This window comes from Glandiceps talaboti, chromosome 22 (genome assembly GCF_964340395.1).
Source record: "Glandiceps talaboti chromosome 22, keGlaTala1.1, whole genome shotgun sequence".
In the NCBI taxonomy this organism is placed as follows: domain Eukaryota; kingdom Metazoa; phylum Hemichordata; class Enteropneusta; family Spengelidae; genus Glandiceps; species Glandiceps talaboti.
In genome coordinates this window covers 13,272,822-13,289,340 of record NC_135570.1, presented here as the reverse complement: position 1 = coordinate 13,289,340, position 16,519 = coordinate 13,272,822, and the positions used below count along the sequence as shown (strand labels likewise).

General features: G+C 37.3%; 2 protein-coding genes across 3 annotated transcripts in view; both read left to right on the top strand.

Moving 5' to 3' along the window:
• The first annotated feature begins 684 nt into the window (after positions 1–684).
• Positions 685–11,306, top strand: LOC144452042 (glutathione hydrolase 1 proenzyme-like). Its single transcript, XM_078143047.1, has 13 exons — positions 685–1,207; positions 2,669–2,814; positions 3,944–4,061; positions 4,397–4,464; positions 4,778–4,851; positions 5,409–5,608; positions 6,136–6,223; positions 6,671–6,801; positions 7,577–7,665; positions 8,090–8,239; positions 8,616–8,730; positions 9,210–9,447; positions 10,284–11,306. The coding sequence occupies exons 1-13, from the start codon at positions 980–982 to the stop codon at positions 10,445–10,447; spliced, it is 1,809 nt and encodes a 602-aa protein (XP_077999173.1). The 5' UTR covers positions 685–979; the 3' UTR covers positions 10,448–11,306.
• Positions 11,307–14,888: 3,582 nt separating this feature from the next.
• LOC144452237 (anthrax toxin receptor 1-like) overlaps positions 14,889–16,519 on the top strand; it is a 19,405-nt gene continuing 17,774 nt past the window's right edge. Inside the window, exon 1 of one of the 2 annotated variants that reach the window (XM_078143288.1) lies at positions 14,889–15,097. In XM_078143288.1, coding sequence (XP_077999414.1) covers positions 14,937–15,097 — 161 coding nt within the window. In that variant the 5' untranslated portion in view covers positions 14,889–14,936. The remainder of the gene's footprint in view (positions 15,098–16,519) is intronic. The other variant, XM_078143289.1, reaches the window with a different exon arrangement.

Genomic DNA, 16,519 nt, shown 5'->3' with positions numbered 1-16,519 from the left:
CAAACTGTGTACTGTACTGTAAACCCATTTTAAAAATAATGTCTATTTTTCAATAAAGGCCAGACTGTAACTAGTATAGTAAGAGACTGGACATTTAATAGTACAACTGTTTCTCGCTCTAAAAAGTAGGACAGTGAACCGTATGGTTTGACTGAGGTGCTCAAGTAATCTCGGTTCGGAAATTCTAAAGGAATAACTGCTGTGTACAGTATATGCCGTTACTAAGAAGCAGCAGCCCCACCCACCCGCTATATATAGTGAACCACAGTCCATCAATAACAAAGACATTGAGTAAACATACGTGCATACTGAGTTTACTAATAGGGCCTACATCATAAAAGTCCATCTCTTGTTTTTGCCTACTCATTGTGACTGGCATATCTTCAGCCCCACTCACGTGATAGAGAGATTACGACTTTACCAAACACGGTGCTGACTGCAACTTAAGTCGCTAGTCGTCGACCGGCTGTGGGTACAATGAGTGCCCTAGATACATGTACAATATCGGGTACGATCGAGGTCGTAAGGGGTCAACCATTTGATTTCAGGGGGTGGAGGATTTGGACCCAACACCAATCTTTTGCCGAAAATCCATCAGCCCCCTCCCCCAGAAATCAAATGGTTGACCCCTAAAGCTAGTCCCAATACCTACTTTTGGTGGGCGGTTTGTCGCGTGAATGTTCCTGGGGTCGTGTCCCATGGGCTTACAATTCTACTTTACATGCATGTATGTGATTGGAACTATTCATGTATTTGAAGGGTGACATTCCAGGGTGACAGTGTGAACTGAACACCGCCGACTGACATTCTGTTAATATCGCCGAGTCTGTACAACATTGTTAGGGTGATGTATACTGGTGGACTTCAGTCAATACAATAGAATTTAGTAGGAGGAGTAGTTCACCTCTCCATACAAGTGTGACTCGACAGTTTTTACAATACATAGGCTACGAGTCGATTTACGAAACGTGCTGTGGGGATGTCTGGTCGCGATTCTAAAGACGACGTCGGCGAAAAGACAGCATTGTTGTCCAGTGGTTCGGGCTCTCAGTACGAACATTCCACCTCGTCGACATATTCGCTGTCCCCTGAAGAAAAGCAACGTATTAACCGTGGAGTGTGCGTACTTGTCGCTGTGGTCATTGCTGTTATTGCCATTGCTGTCATTGTTATAGTTACACTGTCGCTGCTTCACAATGTACATGAGGTAAGAAAATTTGAATAAAAGGTCATTAACATATTAATTATATTTTATTCTTTGCATAAAACATGCATTTTAATATTATTTATGTAACCATATTATTGAACATGTAGAGGCCTTGAAAAGGTTGCAAAATGGCCAAGGTTTCTTGAGGAAAAGTGATATGTAAATATGAACGTACTCTGGTCACTGCACATTGTCTGGCCCTGCTGAGTAATTACATTATAGTCATTACATTATTGTACGCCCATGGTATGACTATAAATGGCTATATGGCTATAAAATATAACATATACCATGGGAGGCTCTATAATTTAAAGGTGTAGTCCGAGCAACAGTCTGGTCTGCCATGTCTTTACTTATTTAACGGTTTCAAATCTATATTGTATTAAGACCCAAAGGTCACCGCCAAAGACCCCCAGGTCACATACCCTGCATAACCATGATCGGAAGGTATTCATCCTATAAGCTTTTAACATGTTTAATAGACCGCAGAAACGTTGTAGACCGTATTTTGAATAATGGCTATCCTAAATGTTGGCCTAAGTTTGTTGGAAAAGAAAAGTTTTCTCATTTATCTAGTATTTGACTTAAAAAAACCACGTGACGTCACACAATCGAAAGTAAACACAAAAACAGGTACTAGGTGAGTATTGAATACAGTGATGTAAATGTGTGTGTGTGTGTGTGTGTGTGTGTGTGTGTGTGTGTGTGTGTGTGTGTAAAATATACCAATAATAAATACATCTATGACCCCCTTATTAGGTTCACGTGACCTTGTACTGAATAGTTGGTCAATCTGTTGACAAAGACAAATGTGTAGTCGAAAAGTTCAGGTAAAATTTTCAAGTTGTGTTTGGAACAAAAGTTCAGTTCAATAAATGCACCTAGCCGGAGTTCAGTTTTTGTGCTGACGCCACGAAAAACGATATTTCTTGACGGCCGGTGCGTCATGCACGGTGCCGTAAAAGAGGCTGTGATTTACGACGATGCTGTATTAACCATGATGCAAAGTACAGTGATTAACGTTGGTTAACCTTTGACATATCATAAAACATGGTGAAAATCGTCCTGAAATGATCGCTGTTGTGTGTACAGTTTGTTGAAATATCATAAAAATCGCGCATGTATGTATAATTGCCCCTTGACAGTCGACAAAGTAAGTAGGGGCTCTATTTTGACACTCGACGGCCCTCCTTTTGTAAATGGGACATGGGACAGCGTCCATACTCCGTGTCTACAAACAAGACTATTTGTGAGGAGTGAGGGCGCCAGTGGCGGATTTTGTTTCCAGGTATACTAGTACGAAGGCGGTCAATATCGTATATATAGTACTCAATCGACAAGACATCACAGAAATTGTAACACAAAAGCTTTAATTTTCAACACAAAAACTTTTTCTTGTCAGTAGAATTAACGCTATCACTAGTTTTGTTCTTATTAATATAATGTGCTTATATCCTTCAGGAACACGGTGCTGTCACGAGTGGAGCTAAACAATGTTCTGAGATTGGTGCCGATATTTTACGCAAAGGAGGTCACGCCGTTGATGCCGCAGTATCCACTGTTCTTTGCTTGGGTGTCGTGAACGCCCAGTCGTCTGGAATTGGAGGGTACGTCGAAACTTTAGCCTATCAAGTCTGACTTGACATTTTGAAATAAATGTAAACAAACTGAACAAGTAAATGTAAAACATGTCAATATTTACGGATGTGTGTCAAAACAAGCACTTTATACGACGAAATGACATCCGATGTAGTGTACACTGTGCGATTTCTTTTTGGCTGTTACGTTTACTGTCGTTTCTTCTGTAAATTTGTAAGCGGTGTATTAATTTTTCAGATTAATATTTGCTCAAAAGTATGCATTTCTTCTGCCATCTCATTTACTGGCCAACTCATTTACCTATATACTAACTGATGCTCTGTTAACAGGGCGAAAGCTAGTCAGAACTTTTGAGTTTTTATTTGCATTTTTCTACTCAAATATGCATAGTTTGTATGCATTACGTGATTTGGTGTCAAACTTGTGTATATCGACAGCATTTTAGTATTAGTGGTACTATTTTCAATTAATATGCTTTCATTGCCATAATTATACAAGTTTCAACGAAGTAATTATAATCTATCCTACTGGACTTACTGTTGTTTAGAATGGCAACAGTTTCATGTACGCGTCCTATCCTGGACGACTGATGATCTGGTGACATATGGTTTGTGACACCTGACAGTAGGATTGTCATGTGATGATGAAAACCGTCACGTCGAGGAATTTCGCTGACCACAGTGTTGTACGTGCCTGCCAAGTTATGACGTAGTCTCCCTTCCCTATTAAGAGAAGGCTCAAAAACATATATGGCCTCCTTTACCCCTCTTTCGAACCACCTGTGTTCTTTGTCCCAATATAACCACATCCTTATTGTCAAAGGAGTGGTTCATACTGTTGAGGTGTTGGGGAAGCGTCTAGGATAGGACGTGAAACTGTTGCCATTCAAAACAACAACAAGTCCAGTAGGATAGATTACAATTATTTCGTTATTAACTTCATACCTGGATGATTGAGAACATTCATAGACATATTACAACGTTATTGCAATGTTGGTATGCAGTGTGCAATGTTTTAATTGTTATAAAATGTTAATATCGTCAATTTTATGAAGAGAAATTATTTTATTCTGTCATTCTGCCTAAGCTTCTACAACAGGGATGATATTCGAGTAATATTATTTCATTATAATTTTAGAGGAGGCTTCATGTTGATCAAAAATGGCGACACGGTACTGACATTGGACTTCCGAGAAACCGCTCCAGGTGCAGCGACGCCTGACATGTTCCAAACCAACGAGACTCTCGCAGAATATGTAAGGCTCGTTCTTTTTGACAGCGACTTTTATTTTCATTCGTTTTAATCCTCATTTAAAATACACTTGAACGGATGTAAGGACAAACACACATTGGATGTACGTGTGATTACCAGTAAATCACAAATTACCGTTGAAAATATTTGTGTGTGTTTGATGGGAGTGGTTATGTATGTGTTGGATGGGGGGGGGGGGGCGTGGTGAATAGAAGATCTCCACTGTCGTCTATGATGGCAAGTTGTATTTTGTCTATTGTATTTATTGTATGAATACATAAATAAACTGAGAAAGCTCAATTTTTTCACTGCCATCTCTTTTTGATATTTTCAACACAGGGTGGCCTGGCGGTAGGAGTTCCCGGTGAAGTGAAAGGGTTACACATGGCGTGGAAACGATTTGGAAGGTAAATTATCGCTATTTCTGTTCAGTGTCTCCGGCATTAGAGTTAACTAAGTCATTGCGAAGCAAATGTAAAATATGGAAATAGATATTGCTGATGAAGACAGGAGCTACACCCTCTCTCTGTCTCCCCTTTTCTTTCCTTTTCCCACTCTCCCTCTCTCTCTCTGTCTCTGTCTATGGCTCTCTCCCTCTCTCCATCTCTCTCTCTCTCTCTCTCTCTCTCTCTCTCTCTCTCTCTCTCTCTCTCTCTCTCTCTCTCTCTCTCTCATTTATCCGTCATTCTCTCATATTTGTCATTTTTTTGCATGTAATAGACTCGAATGGAAAGAATTATTTGACCCAGTGATAGCACTAGCGAGAAATGGCTTCCTTGTCACTGGCCACACAGGTGAGAAATGTCATTTTCGTATATTAGACTGTAAGTGAAATACGTCGTATCGCTCCGCCCTCACCGGTTGATCGATGTGTGAGGGCGCCCCGTCACGATGTAGCTTACAGACTATATAAGTGAGCAAATTAATTTAAAATTGCCCTTTCTTGTAAACAAAGGTTAAATTTGTAAATCTATTGTGCCTAACATAAACTGTACAATGATTCTGTAATCGGCAGTGGTTTCGGTGCTGGTGGTGATGGTGAAGGTGGTGGTTTTGGTGATTGGGATGTGACGGATGTATGTAACGTTAGAGTAGTGCATGTTTCCCATGTAGATTAATCAAGATCTCTAGGTCGAGCTCATCCGGGGACCTGGCGATTTTGATAATGTCAATAACTCATATTAACGAATTTAATAATAATCTATTTACCCACTGAACTGATTACAAGTTTTTTGTAAAATAAAATGAATGAAAACAAACGATAGGGAGTTGGGGCGGGGGGGGGGGAGGGGGGGGCGTAAATTCAGCCTGATAAAACCCATCGCGTGTGTGTTATTTCCGTAATTATCAGCTGATGCGGTCCAGAGTAAGGAACACACCAGTATGGCTTATTCACCAAGACTTAAAAACATATACATGCCCAATGGTGTACCAGTGAAAGAAGGTGATATTCTGAAAAGACCAGACCTTGCCAACGTCTTGGAAACCATAGCAACTGAGGGGATTGACACCTTTTACAACGAGAGTCTCGCACAAAATATGATAGATGCGGTACGTGATTCAGTTGACTTTGTTTTGAAATTATAGTAAGAAGTTTAAGATATACCATTTCGCATTGATGAGTATCTTAGTCGAAAATTGGGAGTATAGATGATTTGTAGAAGGGGCTGATAGTCCAAACTTTCTCGAGAATTGATACATGGAGCTGTCAAACACATGATATTTCATGGGGATGTGGGAAAGCGGGCAAGCCATTTCAACAAGGTATAACATCATTTTGTAAGGACTCCTTTATGCTAAGATTTTTGAATGTGTTTTAAAGTTTGCAAGTTTTCCATACATGAGTACATATCAAGTTTGCCTAGTTCGTTCATGAGCAAATTCGAATAAGTCTGTCTAAACTACTCCAATTTTCAAAGTTTATCAACACAATTAAATTCTACAGACTAGACATGTGTGGGATTCAAGTTATAGTAAATCAGTTCTTTCTGATCACTAATACTTTGAAATTCGTAAACTACAAGTACATTTGTAAATATAAAAATAGTAAAACTATATAATGCAATTTATATGTATAGATACAAACTGCTGGTGGCAATATGGTTGCAGAGGATATTGCTGGCTATGAAGCGTACTGGAAAGAACCACTGAAGTCCACATATCATGGTTAGTAGATAACTGTAGAATTCAATTTCTCTGAAAATCAAAGTTCTCCAATTCTCTCCAAAACTTTGCCATATGAAAAAGGTCTTTCCAGTCCTTTTAATACATTAAAAAGAAATTTGGGTTTATGTTCTTGTTTTCTAGAAAAACGGCAATTTTTTATTCGCCCATATTCGGTAATATATATATATGTTGGGTTTCGACAATTATAGTACGCATTTTGAAAATGAAAGTATGTGAAATACGTGTCAGGGCGACCTCACGTCCAGAAAATGACGCTAAAGTTAGACCTCTATATATACAAATGTTTTCTATGAAAACAGATCAACAATATCTCGTACTGCAACTGTGGGAATTTCAAAATGAAGTCAGTTTAATAGCCATTTTCTGTTTCATTGTAAAATAATTGTAATATGTGTTTCTTAGGATATTGTTTTGTTTTGGTAACAGATCGCACAGTGTACGCAATTCCACTTCCTTCAGGTGGTCCTGTATTCTTATCCATAATCGGTATATTGGAAGGTTATAATCTTGACCCAAGTGTTATGGATGATACACTGACGTATCATCGGACAATAGAGGTAGAACACTATCAATATATTTTCACAAGCTAGCGAACTTTTCTTTTCCGCTGACGTAACGAAAAGTAACCCTCTCTTTCGAGTGAACGTAAGCAAGCGTTGCCGTAAGGAGGACAGTAGTACTTTACGACGATGCAGCAATATGGCGATCATTTTGATCTATTGCTATTTGTAGACACGAAAAGTTTAACAGATCTCGCAATTTATCGGAACGACCAGTCGTCAGTTTTGCGATTCGCAGGTCGCAGTTTTGCAGGTCGCTGTCAAGAAAGATCTTTCGATAACTTATTGATTGGAATAGTTAAGTAATCTTTCTGAAATTCTAAACCCAAACTTTTCTCATTGGACAACACAAGGCCTGGTGTAGTCTCTGTACGGTACGCCGTGGCGGGGGGCGCCCTCACACATCCGTCATCGGTCAACCTCTCCCATGAGGCCGGTGAGGGGGGAATGACACGACGCATCTTACAGTCGAGGAGCTAATGACAACCATTTCAGCCTGACCCTGTACTCGGACATTATTCCACAGTCTCCTTCGTTTCGCCGATATCCAAAACAAACTGCATAAATAGTACATTCAGTCCGTCATTTGGACGTTTTCACGAGTAAAATGCTGATTCCAGTTTACGGTTATTCTTTTCTTTTTAAGAATTTTTTTTTTCGAAAATTTTTGGTCTGTCGTACACAATCATAGTTTGTCAAGATTTTAATAAAGTTTGACTTATGCGATTTTACAATTTGATCATTTTTTTCTGTTTTGATATTTTGACAACAGGCTTTTAAGTTTGGATTCGCACAAAAAACAAGACTTGGAGATCCAGACTTTGTGGACGATACCGAAGAACTTACCAATATTATGTTAAAGTAAGCACCCTTAAAATATATTATGACCTGATTGATCTTTTCAATGGTTGTCTGATACTCACGGCCTGGTGGATTGTCTGATGACAGACATGATCATGTATCATGTCACTGAGAAAGTTCCTAGTAAAATGGCTCAATGTTGATATTTTGTGTTTTGGTTCACCCTCTGCAGACGAGGAACAACATGTACCAACACGCAATTTGCGTAGTCAATTGTGTGCTATATAATTGTGCATGATGACATCATTTCATTAGGAGTGCTTGACACGTAAATTTTAGTAATGACATTTACCTCACGTGACATGTTCTTGGCCAATCAGCGGACAGTCTAAGATAGCAATGTTTCAAATATAGAGTATGTGTTTCTATGTATCATAATACCATATAATGTAGTCATGCATCACATTTCTATCGTCTTTCATAGTAAAACGTGGGCGGAATCGCTACGGCTGAGAATCAACGACAACGAAACCTATCCACCTGAATATTATGGTCCGTTTTTCCCTAAACCTGACTTCGGTACAGCGCACGCATGTGTGATCGACAATGATGACAATATGGTATCTATTACAAGGTAAGAAGGGGGTCAAAGGTTATCAAGAAAAAAAATCCTTGAAATGAGACTAGCGTATAAAACGTTGTACATCATTATAAACTAGATAACAGGTGTACTGATATCACGACCTTTGAACTTTGCATATTATTTTTTTAGCACTGGTCTTACACTTATTGCACTGGGACTAAACAGGTTGTCCCTACTTATACTAGTAATTCCTTCGTGGAACCTGGTCGAACGTTTATAGGCGTTTTTGTACTCGTTTCATTCAGATATTTTGATCGGCAGAAATGGCAGCAAAATTTTATATCGTCATTACTTCAAAATGAAGCATGTATTCAGTTTATTCTCTCTGCCTCGTTCAACTTGTTGAGTTTTCATCTTGTGTCCCTAGTTCTGTAAATACGAGGTTCGGCAGTGCTGTAATGACAGAGGATGGTATACTATTAAACAACGTAATGGATGATTTCTCGTGGTCGTCAGGAAATACTACAGTCAACGAAAGTACAGTGAGTACTTGTGTAGTTGTAACTAAATCCAAATTGTATTTTATCAGTTTTTCACGTCAATATGATTATAATTATATTATATTATATTATATGATGTTATGTTATATTATATTATATTATATTATATTATATTATGTTATATTATGTTATGTTATAGTATATTATATTATATTATAATATATATTACATTAAATTATATTACATTGTATTATATTATATCATATATTAAATTACGTTTTATTATGTTATAGTACATTATATTATTGTGTATTATATTATAATATTACATTACATTACATTAAATTAAATGATATAATATATATTATATTATATTATATTATGTCATACTATATTATATTATATTAAATGTACTACATCTTTTACATCATATTATATTTTGAAGAACTCTCCACTATTTTACTACATATACATTTGTGTAATTTTCAAATCTTAAACCTATTTTTGTCTCATACCGACAGGCCAACTTTATCGCACCCGGAAAGCGCCCTCAGTCATCGATTACTCCAATTCTAACACACCGAGCGATGAGTACTGGTGAAGAGAATACGATATATGGAGGGAACGGGGGTACACGAATCCTAACAGCGGTCTCTCTTGTTTTCCTTAACGTTGTGTCCTATGATTTGCCACTAGAGGAAGCTGGTGATAGACTTCGTGTCCATACACGTTTGTTCCCGAACACTGTCAATTATGAAAGTAAGAGGATATGAAAACTAATATGTTTACACACCTTTACTCTGTCTTCTCTGATAATTATTAATATATATTATATATGTGTGTGTGTATGTATGTATGTATGTATGTATGTATGTATGTATGTATGTATGTATGTATGTATGTATGTATGTATGTATGTATGTATGTATGTATGTATGTATGTATGTATGTATAAATGTATGTATGTATGTATGTATGTATGTATGTATGTATGTATGTATGTATGTATGTATAAATGTATGTATGTATGTATGTATGTATGTATGTATGTATGTATGTATGTATGTATAAATGTATGTATGTATGTATGTATGTATGTATGTATGTATGTATGTATGTATGTATGTATGTATATATGTATGTGTGTGTGTATGTATGTATATATGTATGTATGTGTGTGTATGTATGTATGTATGTATGTATGTATGTATGTATGTATGTATGTATGTATGTATGTATGTATGTATGTATGTATGTATGTATGTAATAGTTCAATTATACCTCCAGATATACAAAGTAAAAGTGATTTGTAAGCTAAATTGTCATTGGTTCTGGCCTGTATGACAGTCCCTCCATCTGAGGGGATAGACGGTCTGTGGTTGTATTTGCAAAATGTTGGTGCACGCAGCTCCTGTCGATTTTTTTGGTTTAAATATCCAAATTGGTGCAAAAGTGCATAATTTAATTTATGAGATAAATCTGCCTAATATGATTCAAACAGATATATCTACTAGTATTTTATTTGTTCCAAGACAGTCATAATGTTATGAACTGTGTTGAATATATTCTTTATTTTCTACTTTTGTTTCAAACAGTTGGTATTCCAAGTGACGTCATAACTGGTCTCAAGAACAAAGGTCACGAGATGAGAGAAGAGGAGGAGGCGACTAGTGACGTCATGGTTGCTATGGCTAAACATCACACTTTGAGTGCGTATGCTGAAAGACGAAAGCGAGGATCGGGAGCGGTGGTATTCTAAAACTATACCAATCATTTGTACTTCAATCGCGCAGATTTGATGTCGACACTTTTCGGCAAGTGATACACAAGGAGAAATAACAGACGTGGGGTATGGGCCAAATTCAAATAAATCTAGCACTGAAAATATGCGCGCCGGGGTCCCCGTTACGTCGTCATCCCATTCCGTCGGAGTACCCCGGAACCGGCCGGAGCGCATATATTCAACGCTGAGAATTATATGGTTTGCTATATTTTACGTACTTTATATCTACGTTTTCGTCCATTTTATATTTCACAAATTATCATCCAACATATCCCAAATATTGAAAACTCATAACACAAGAGATATAAATAACAGTAAAAATGACGGTAAATAGCTATAGGTAATGGTTTCTCTTACACATACACACATCAACTATACTAATTGCCTTTTAACCGTTGTATTCAACTCAGAAACGATCCACGGAAGGACGTGGTATAACATGGCGCTTTTCCCAAGGTTCGTTTTTGATTGACTACTAAAAAATAATTGCAAAAAAATACGCATTTTGCCTGTATTATCAATGATTATAAGAGAGTGTATAATTATGCTTTTCAATCAGTTGGACTCTTCCGAGAGCTTCACATAAGTTCGACGCCGTTAACGCGTTGTACGCTGTTCGCTACGAACAGCGTTGATTCTCGATATCTTGTCCAGTTAATCGATCAATCAATCCCGGCTCATAGACGGACCGATTCTTGACAAAACACATAATGGAACCCTTCAAAACATTATAATAGAAATCACAGTAGATGCCCTATCTGATTAAAATCTGATGTGGTGAAATTTACCTCTGTTTCCATCGTTATGTGTCGTTTGTTTTGTTCCGGGTAGGAAGGCGTCAAAACAAACGACACAAAACGATGGAAATAGAGGTAAATAAAGACAACTAGTCGCTTTCACCATGATATCAGATTTTAATCAGATAGGACAGTATAAGAATGTAATGTAAACTTTTGAACCCAATTGTGATATTTACCAAGGCATACAATTTCTGGTAATTGCTTATTTTTTAAAAGAAACTGAAATTTGAAGAAAAAAAATGAAATAGACATGTTTTTGTCAATCCCAGGAGGAATGAAATGTACACACTGATTTGGTAAGTAAAGAGGGTTGTACATTTCTACATCAAATAGGTAATAATTTGTTTTTACTTGTTGTGAATAATAATTTGATATATTTGACTTTTAAGTGCCTATTTACAGTCAGACAATATTTTTGTTTTAAAATAAGGATTGAAATTACGCCATATTTGGGTTTACTGGCTAACGATAATATAGATTGTAGATAATTTAGAAGGGGTCGTTACCTGAAACTCGCGTTACTTATTATGTGTATTTAGAGTAGGTCTCTGGGCGCTTCTTTTTTTAAAAGTATGGAAGCCATTCCCAAAAGCATATGAACAAGACAAGAATTCCCAATGATGGCTAAAAGCATACACAAATTCTCACTCTTGCAAGCCAGAGTGTATTGTGTTCCGTTTTAATACGTTGCGGTTGTGTGTCGCAGACGGTGCCGCAAAGAGGTATGTGGTTTTACGGCAATGACAATTTCTAGAGTATTGCGACATATCACACGGGTGGATTTTACAGGGTATTGGAATATTACATTTGTATATTATCTACAATTTAAAGAAATCAATTGAAATTGTACCGAATTTGTAAATAATATTGTACATTTGTCCAGCCTGTATATTGCGATTTTTATAAGCACATCGCGACACGGGTCTTTTTACATGAAATGCACCTGAAAATTATTTTTTATCGAAAACCACTAAGTCAGGCTTGTTTTATTGTACATCGTGAAATAAATTTCTATTAGCAATAAATGATTACAAAAAACGGATTTTAATGACTGGTTTCTCATCTAAGGACGTTTTCAAGATGTGAAGGATTTTTACTGGAATGTACAAGATTTAGTAATGTGAACAAGTGTGCTGTAAATATAAATGAATACCTGTATTTCGTTTGTTCTGTCACTTATGGTTTTACTCATTACATACCATGTACAGTGTTATATGTAGACTGTAAAATACGTCGTGTTGGTCTGCCCTCAACGGCTTGCTCTATCCGGGTTGACCGATGTGTGAGGGCGCCCCGTCACGGCATACCATACAGACTATACACCCCACCCCACCCCAAAGTAGTAAAAGAATTTCGGTTTTATTTATCTGACTATAGATCTCGCCCCTAAATAGATGAATCAAAATCAACGTTCATCTTAAAGCTATTTGTATCCTACTGGAATGGCATTTGTATATTTTAATCCATCTACACGCAGACTGTAGATATACATATGAAATTAAATTGTTCTTGACTGCTTTCAAAGTTTCAAGATAACGCCGTCAATGAATTATTGTGTAAATTACACCTGAATCAGTTGATTGTGTTCCAGTGAATAAATAGCATATGTGACAGGTGCAACAGATTTGACCAATCACAGGTGGTCATACCTGTACATCACGTGTGATGACACGAACGTGGTATTGAAGCACTCAGTGCAGAATCACATCGTCGTAGCCCCACAGCCTCTTTTACGGCACCGTCAAAGAGGTTGTTTCGTTATTTCGCAGTGTCGCGTCGTGGAAGAAATAACAGCACTGGTTTGCGAGAATGTCGTTATTTCGCAGTGTCGCGGAAGATGTAACAGCTCTGGTTTTAGAGAATGAGGAATCATAATACCGTTCAAGGTAAGTGTAAAGACGGAGGAAAACAGAATATTCTGACCGAGGATACATTTTCCTCAAATTTGTTCCACTTGTTCAGCAAGTATACGAACGGTCCAACCCCTTTGTAGTTAGAGGTTGTTTTTTTTTTCGAAATATAACAGATTTTGTGTTGGAATCTCGTTTCAATCATCATGTGACCTTAAGCTGAGTGATATTCACAATGTTACAACGCAATGTTAGTTTTTATGAAAAAAAGAAGAAGGATTTTAAATGTCTGACTTCGAAAAGGTACAAATTAGGCTTCTGAAAGTGAATGCCGGAGGATACTTCATTGTCACAAATCTACTTACGAATACAGCCATTTTGACAGCTGTAATGTAAATAGTGTGTGCTCATTGGCTGTTCGAGTGTGACGTCAGCAAACCAGGTGAGTATGCGGTCCATGTGAAATCCACGTATGTCATTAGACTGCGTGTATGGAACACGTATGCATTTCAATCTTTGAATCTGAATTAGGTCAACGCTTGGCGACTCACTTCTAAATACAAACAATCGCAAAACATTACCATGGTTACGTGCAAATTCAAGTACTTAGTGAATTGATTAAAGGCATACATAGTTCCTGTTAGGAACGCAATACGAAAAACTCTGCTACATAAGCTTCAGCCGGAACTCGTGCCTGTCACGTGGAAATATCGTCACAATTTGATGTCGTAATTATTTAGAGTGAAAGAATGACGTCATTGGATAAAATATTTGCATATGTTAAAATCGCAAGTGAGAATGTCGTTCGCAACAAGTTTGCAATGATTTATACACTCTCTGTACTAGTATATCAATGCATACAGAGCTGGAGTAAAACCAGAAAATCCCAAAGAGTTAAACTTTGTGGTGTATCTTGAAGGATATGGTGGCAAAGAAAAAAAGGATAACAAAGTCTTTCAAGAAATATGGAATAAAATTGTGTGGATATCTGTAATTTGATAGAATACTATTATTGTAGTATAGTCAATAATATTTATACGTACACACTCCTTTAACAGATTTTAAAACAAGTACATATCAGAACGGCAGCGCGGCAGTACATCACCATACTATGTTTTGTTCTACTGCTCGACAGAAGCTCATTTTGTGCCTTTCCCGCGGCCGTGGTATGTCAGACATCAATTTAAAAAAAACCTAACTTAGCGTTGTACTACTGTAGATATTACTCGGCCCAGTGTCTATTAACAGGGGCTTCACACTGCAAAATGTGTAGCCTAGTTCCAACTTCCAATACGACCGTACCATGTTACGATTTACTCTACGTTTATCTTCACGCATTACTGTAATGTTTGAAGATAACATAGTGCAAATCGTAACACGGTCGTATTGGAACTAGACTAAGTGCTATGAAGTTCCAGCACAAATTTATATATTTATTTCGGGAAAAAACTCGAGGCGTAATAGCTGAAAAAAATCGTCATTTTATTGAGTCACTGCGACCACATCCTGTTCTTTTTGTTAGTGCCACAACAGTCTGCAAGTTCCTCTCCTTTCAATGTGCTTTACCTATTCCCAGAGTGTCCAGAAATACCTCAACGTTCGTAGCGTGATTCACATTCACCTCTGGTGTCAAAGGTCAAACCGTGCTATTATTTTTACGGAAAGAAGAAAACGGAAATGTCTTGGTGAATAGAAATAAACACGGTACACATAATCCATTTCAGTGGTTAACACGTGACTCATCTCAACATTTGCATTCCAGCTGAAGCACCGAAGGAGGAGGAACCCACGAGGACGGGACTGCGTTTTAACAGAATGAGCGACAGAGCTGTACAAGTTTCCACGTCTCTGGTTGGGCTAATATTTTGCCTACTACCTCTCGCATGTGTTTGCGAAGTTGTGGTGTCTGATGATACGGAGTACTTAAAATCGACTCGGTGTACAGGAGGTTTCGACCTGTATTTCGTTCTTGACCGGTAAGTTCAACTTGTTTATATACATGATATATGTGGGAGGAAATACACTGTTCTTCACGTGTCCTACCGTTTTAAGTTGCCGTTCCGTCATTGTTGGTTTGTTTTTTTCAAACTTTTTCAAAGTGGGAGTATTTGTTTTCCGTTGTTTATACAGTGCACGATTAACAGGCAAGAAAATGACTCTTTTTATTCTCAGTCTTGCAGACTTTTTCCCACCATTCCCTTACATAATGACTACCGCCTTTTGCTTGAAGGCCATGTCTTCACGTAATAGTATGTTGGTCGGTCAATATATTGATGAAAGTACGTAGGTCCAACTCCTGTCTCTTAAATGTCGGCAAAATATATCCGCAATGCAAATCTCATAGGCATCCTCTGAAGTGGAGGCTACAACTAATTGTTTTGCTTTTTTTCAATTCTCTCAGCATGTGGGAAATGTTCATCATATTGTCTGTCTGTCTGTCTGTCTGTCTGTCTGTCTGTCTGTCTGTCTGTCTGTCTGTCTGCAGTTGTTTATTTATAATATATCTGTATGTATGTATGTATGTATGTATGTATGTATGTATGTATGTATGTATGTATGTATGTATGTATGTATGTATGTATGTATGTATGTATGTATGTATGTATGTATGTATGTATGTATGTATGTATGTATGTATGTATGTATGTATGTATGTATGTATGTATGTATGTATGTATGTATGTATGTATGTATGTATGTATGTATGTATGTATGTATGTATGTATGTATGTATGTATAGAAATTGTATCAAAGATGCGTGTTACCGTTATGAAAACATGTAATATGTAATGTTACAGTATTCCCTAACTCCGAGCCTTTCATACGTAATCTGTGGGTATACGTTTTCCACTTCCACGTCTAAACGTTGATTTATCTGCCGTTTATAATCATCTTTCGATGTTGTTGTGTCTGAAAAGAGGAGATGATAACACGGTATCTTAGACAACACGCTGAACCGTTCAAATTGTATACAATTCAACGCTTGTAACTGCGAATACCACCCAGTAAGTGACTACATAAGCGTTCAAAGTTTGATCATTTGCAGAATAGTTTTTTTATCAAGTTCGTTTCTCCTTACGAATGAACAATACACAGAGAACATCCATGTTGCGTTTACTCCACAACATATTCGGAAAAGGTCCGTTATGATATTTTTAACTTTGATGATTATTACTTCACCACTAATCTTTTATACGCAGGACTTTTAAGAAAACATTAATATTTGATATCACAGTGCTTCCGATTTGTCAGGAATTACTTAATATTACTGAAGGACGACACGTGTACACTTAAAATCCTGGTACCGACGTCTCTTGCGGTGATTTATTTTAGTAACTTTCCCAAAACCCTCTATATATGGCAATGTTTTGGTATAAACACCTCACTGGGACGGTCTT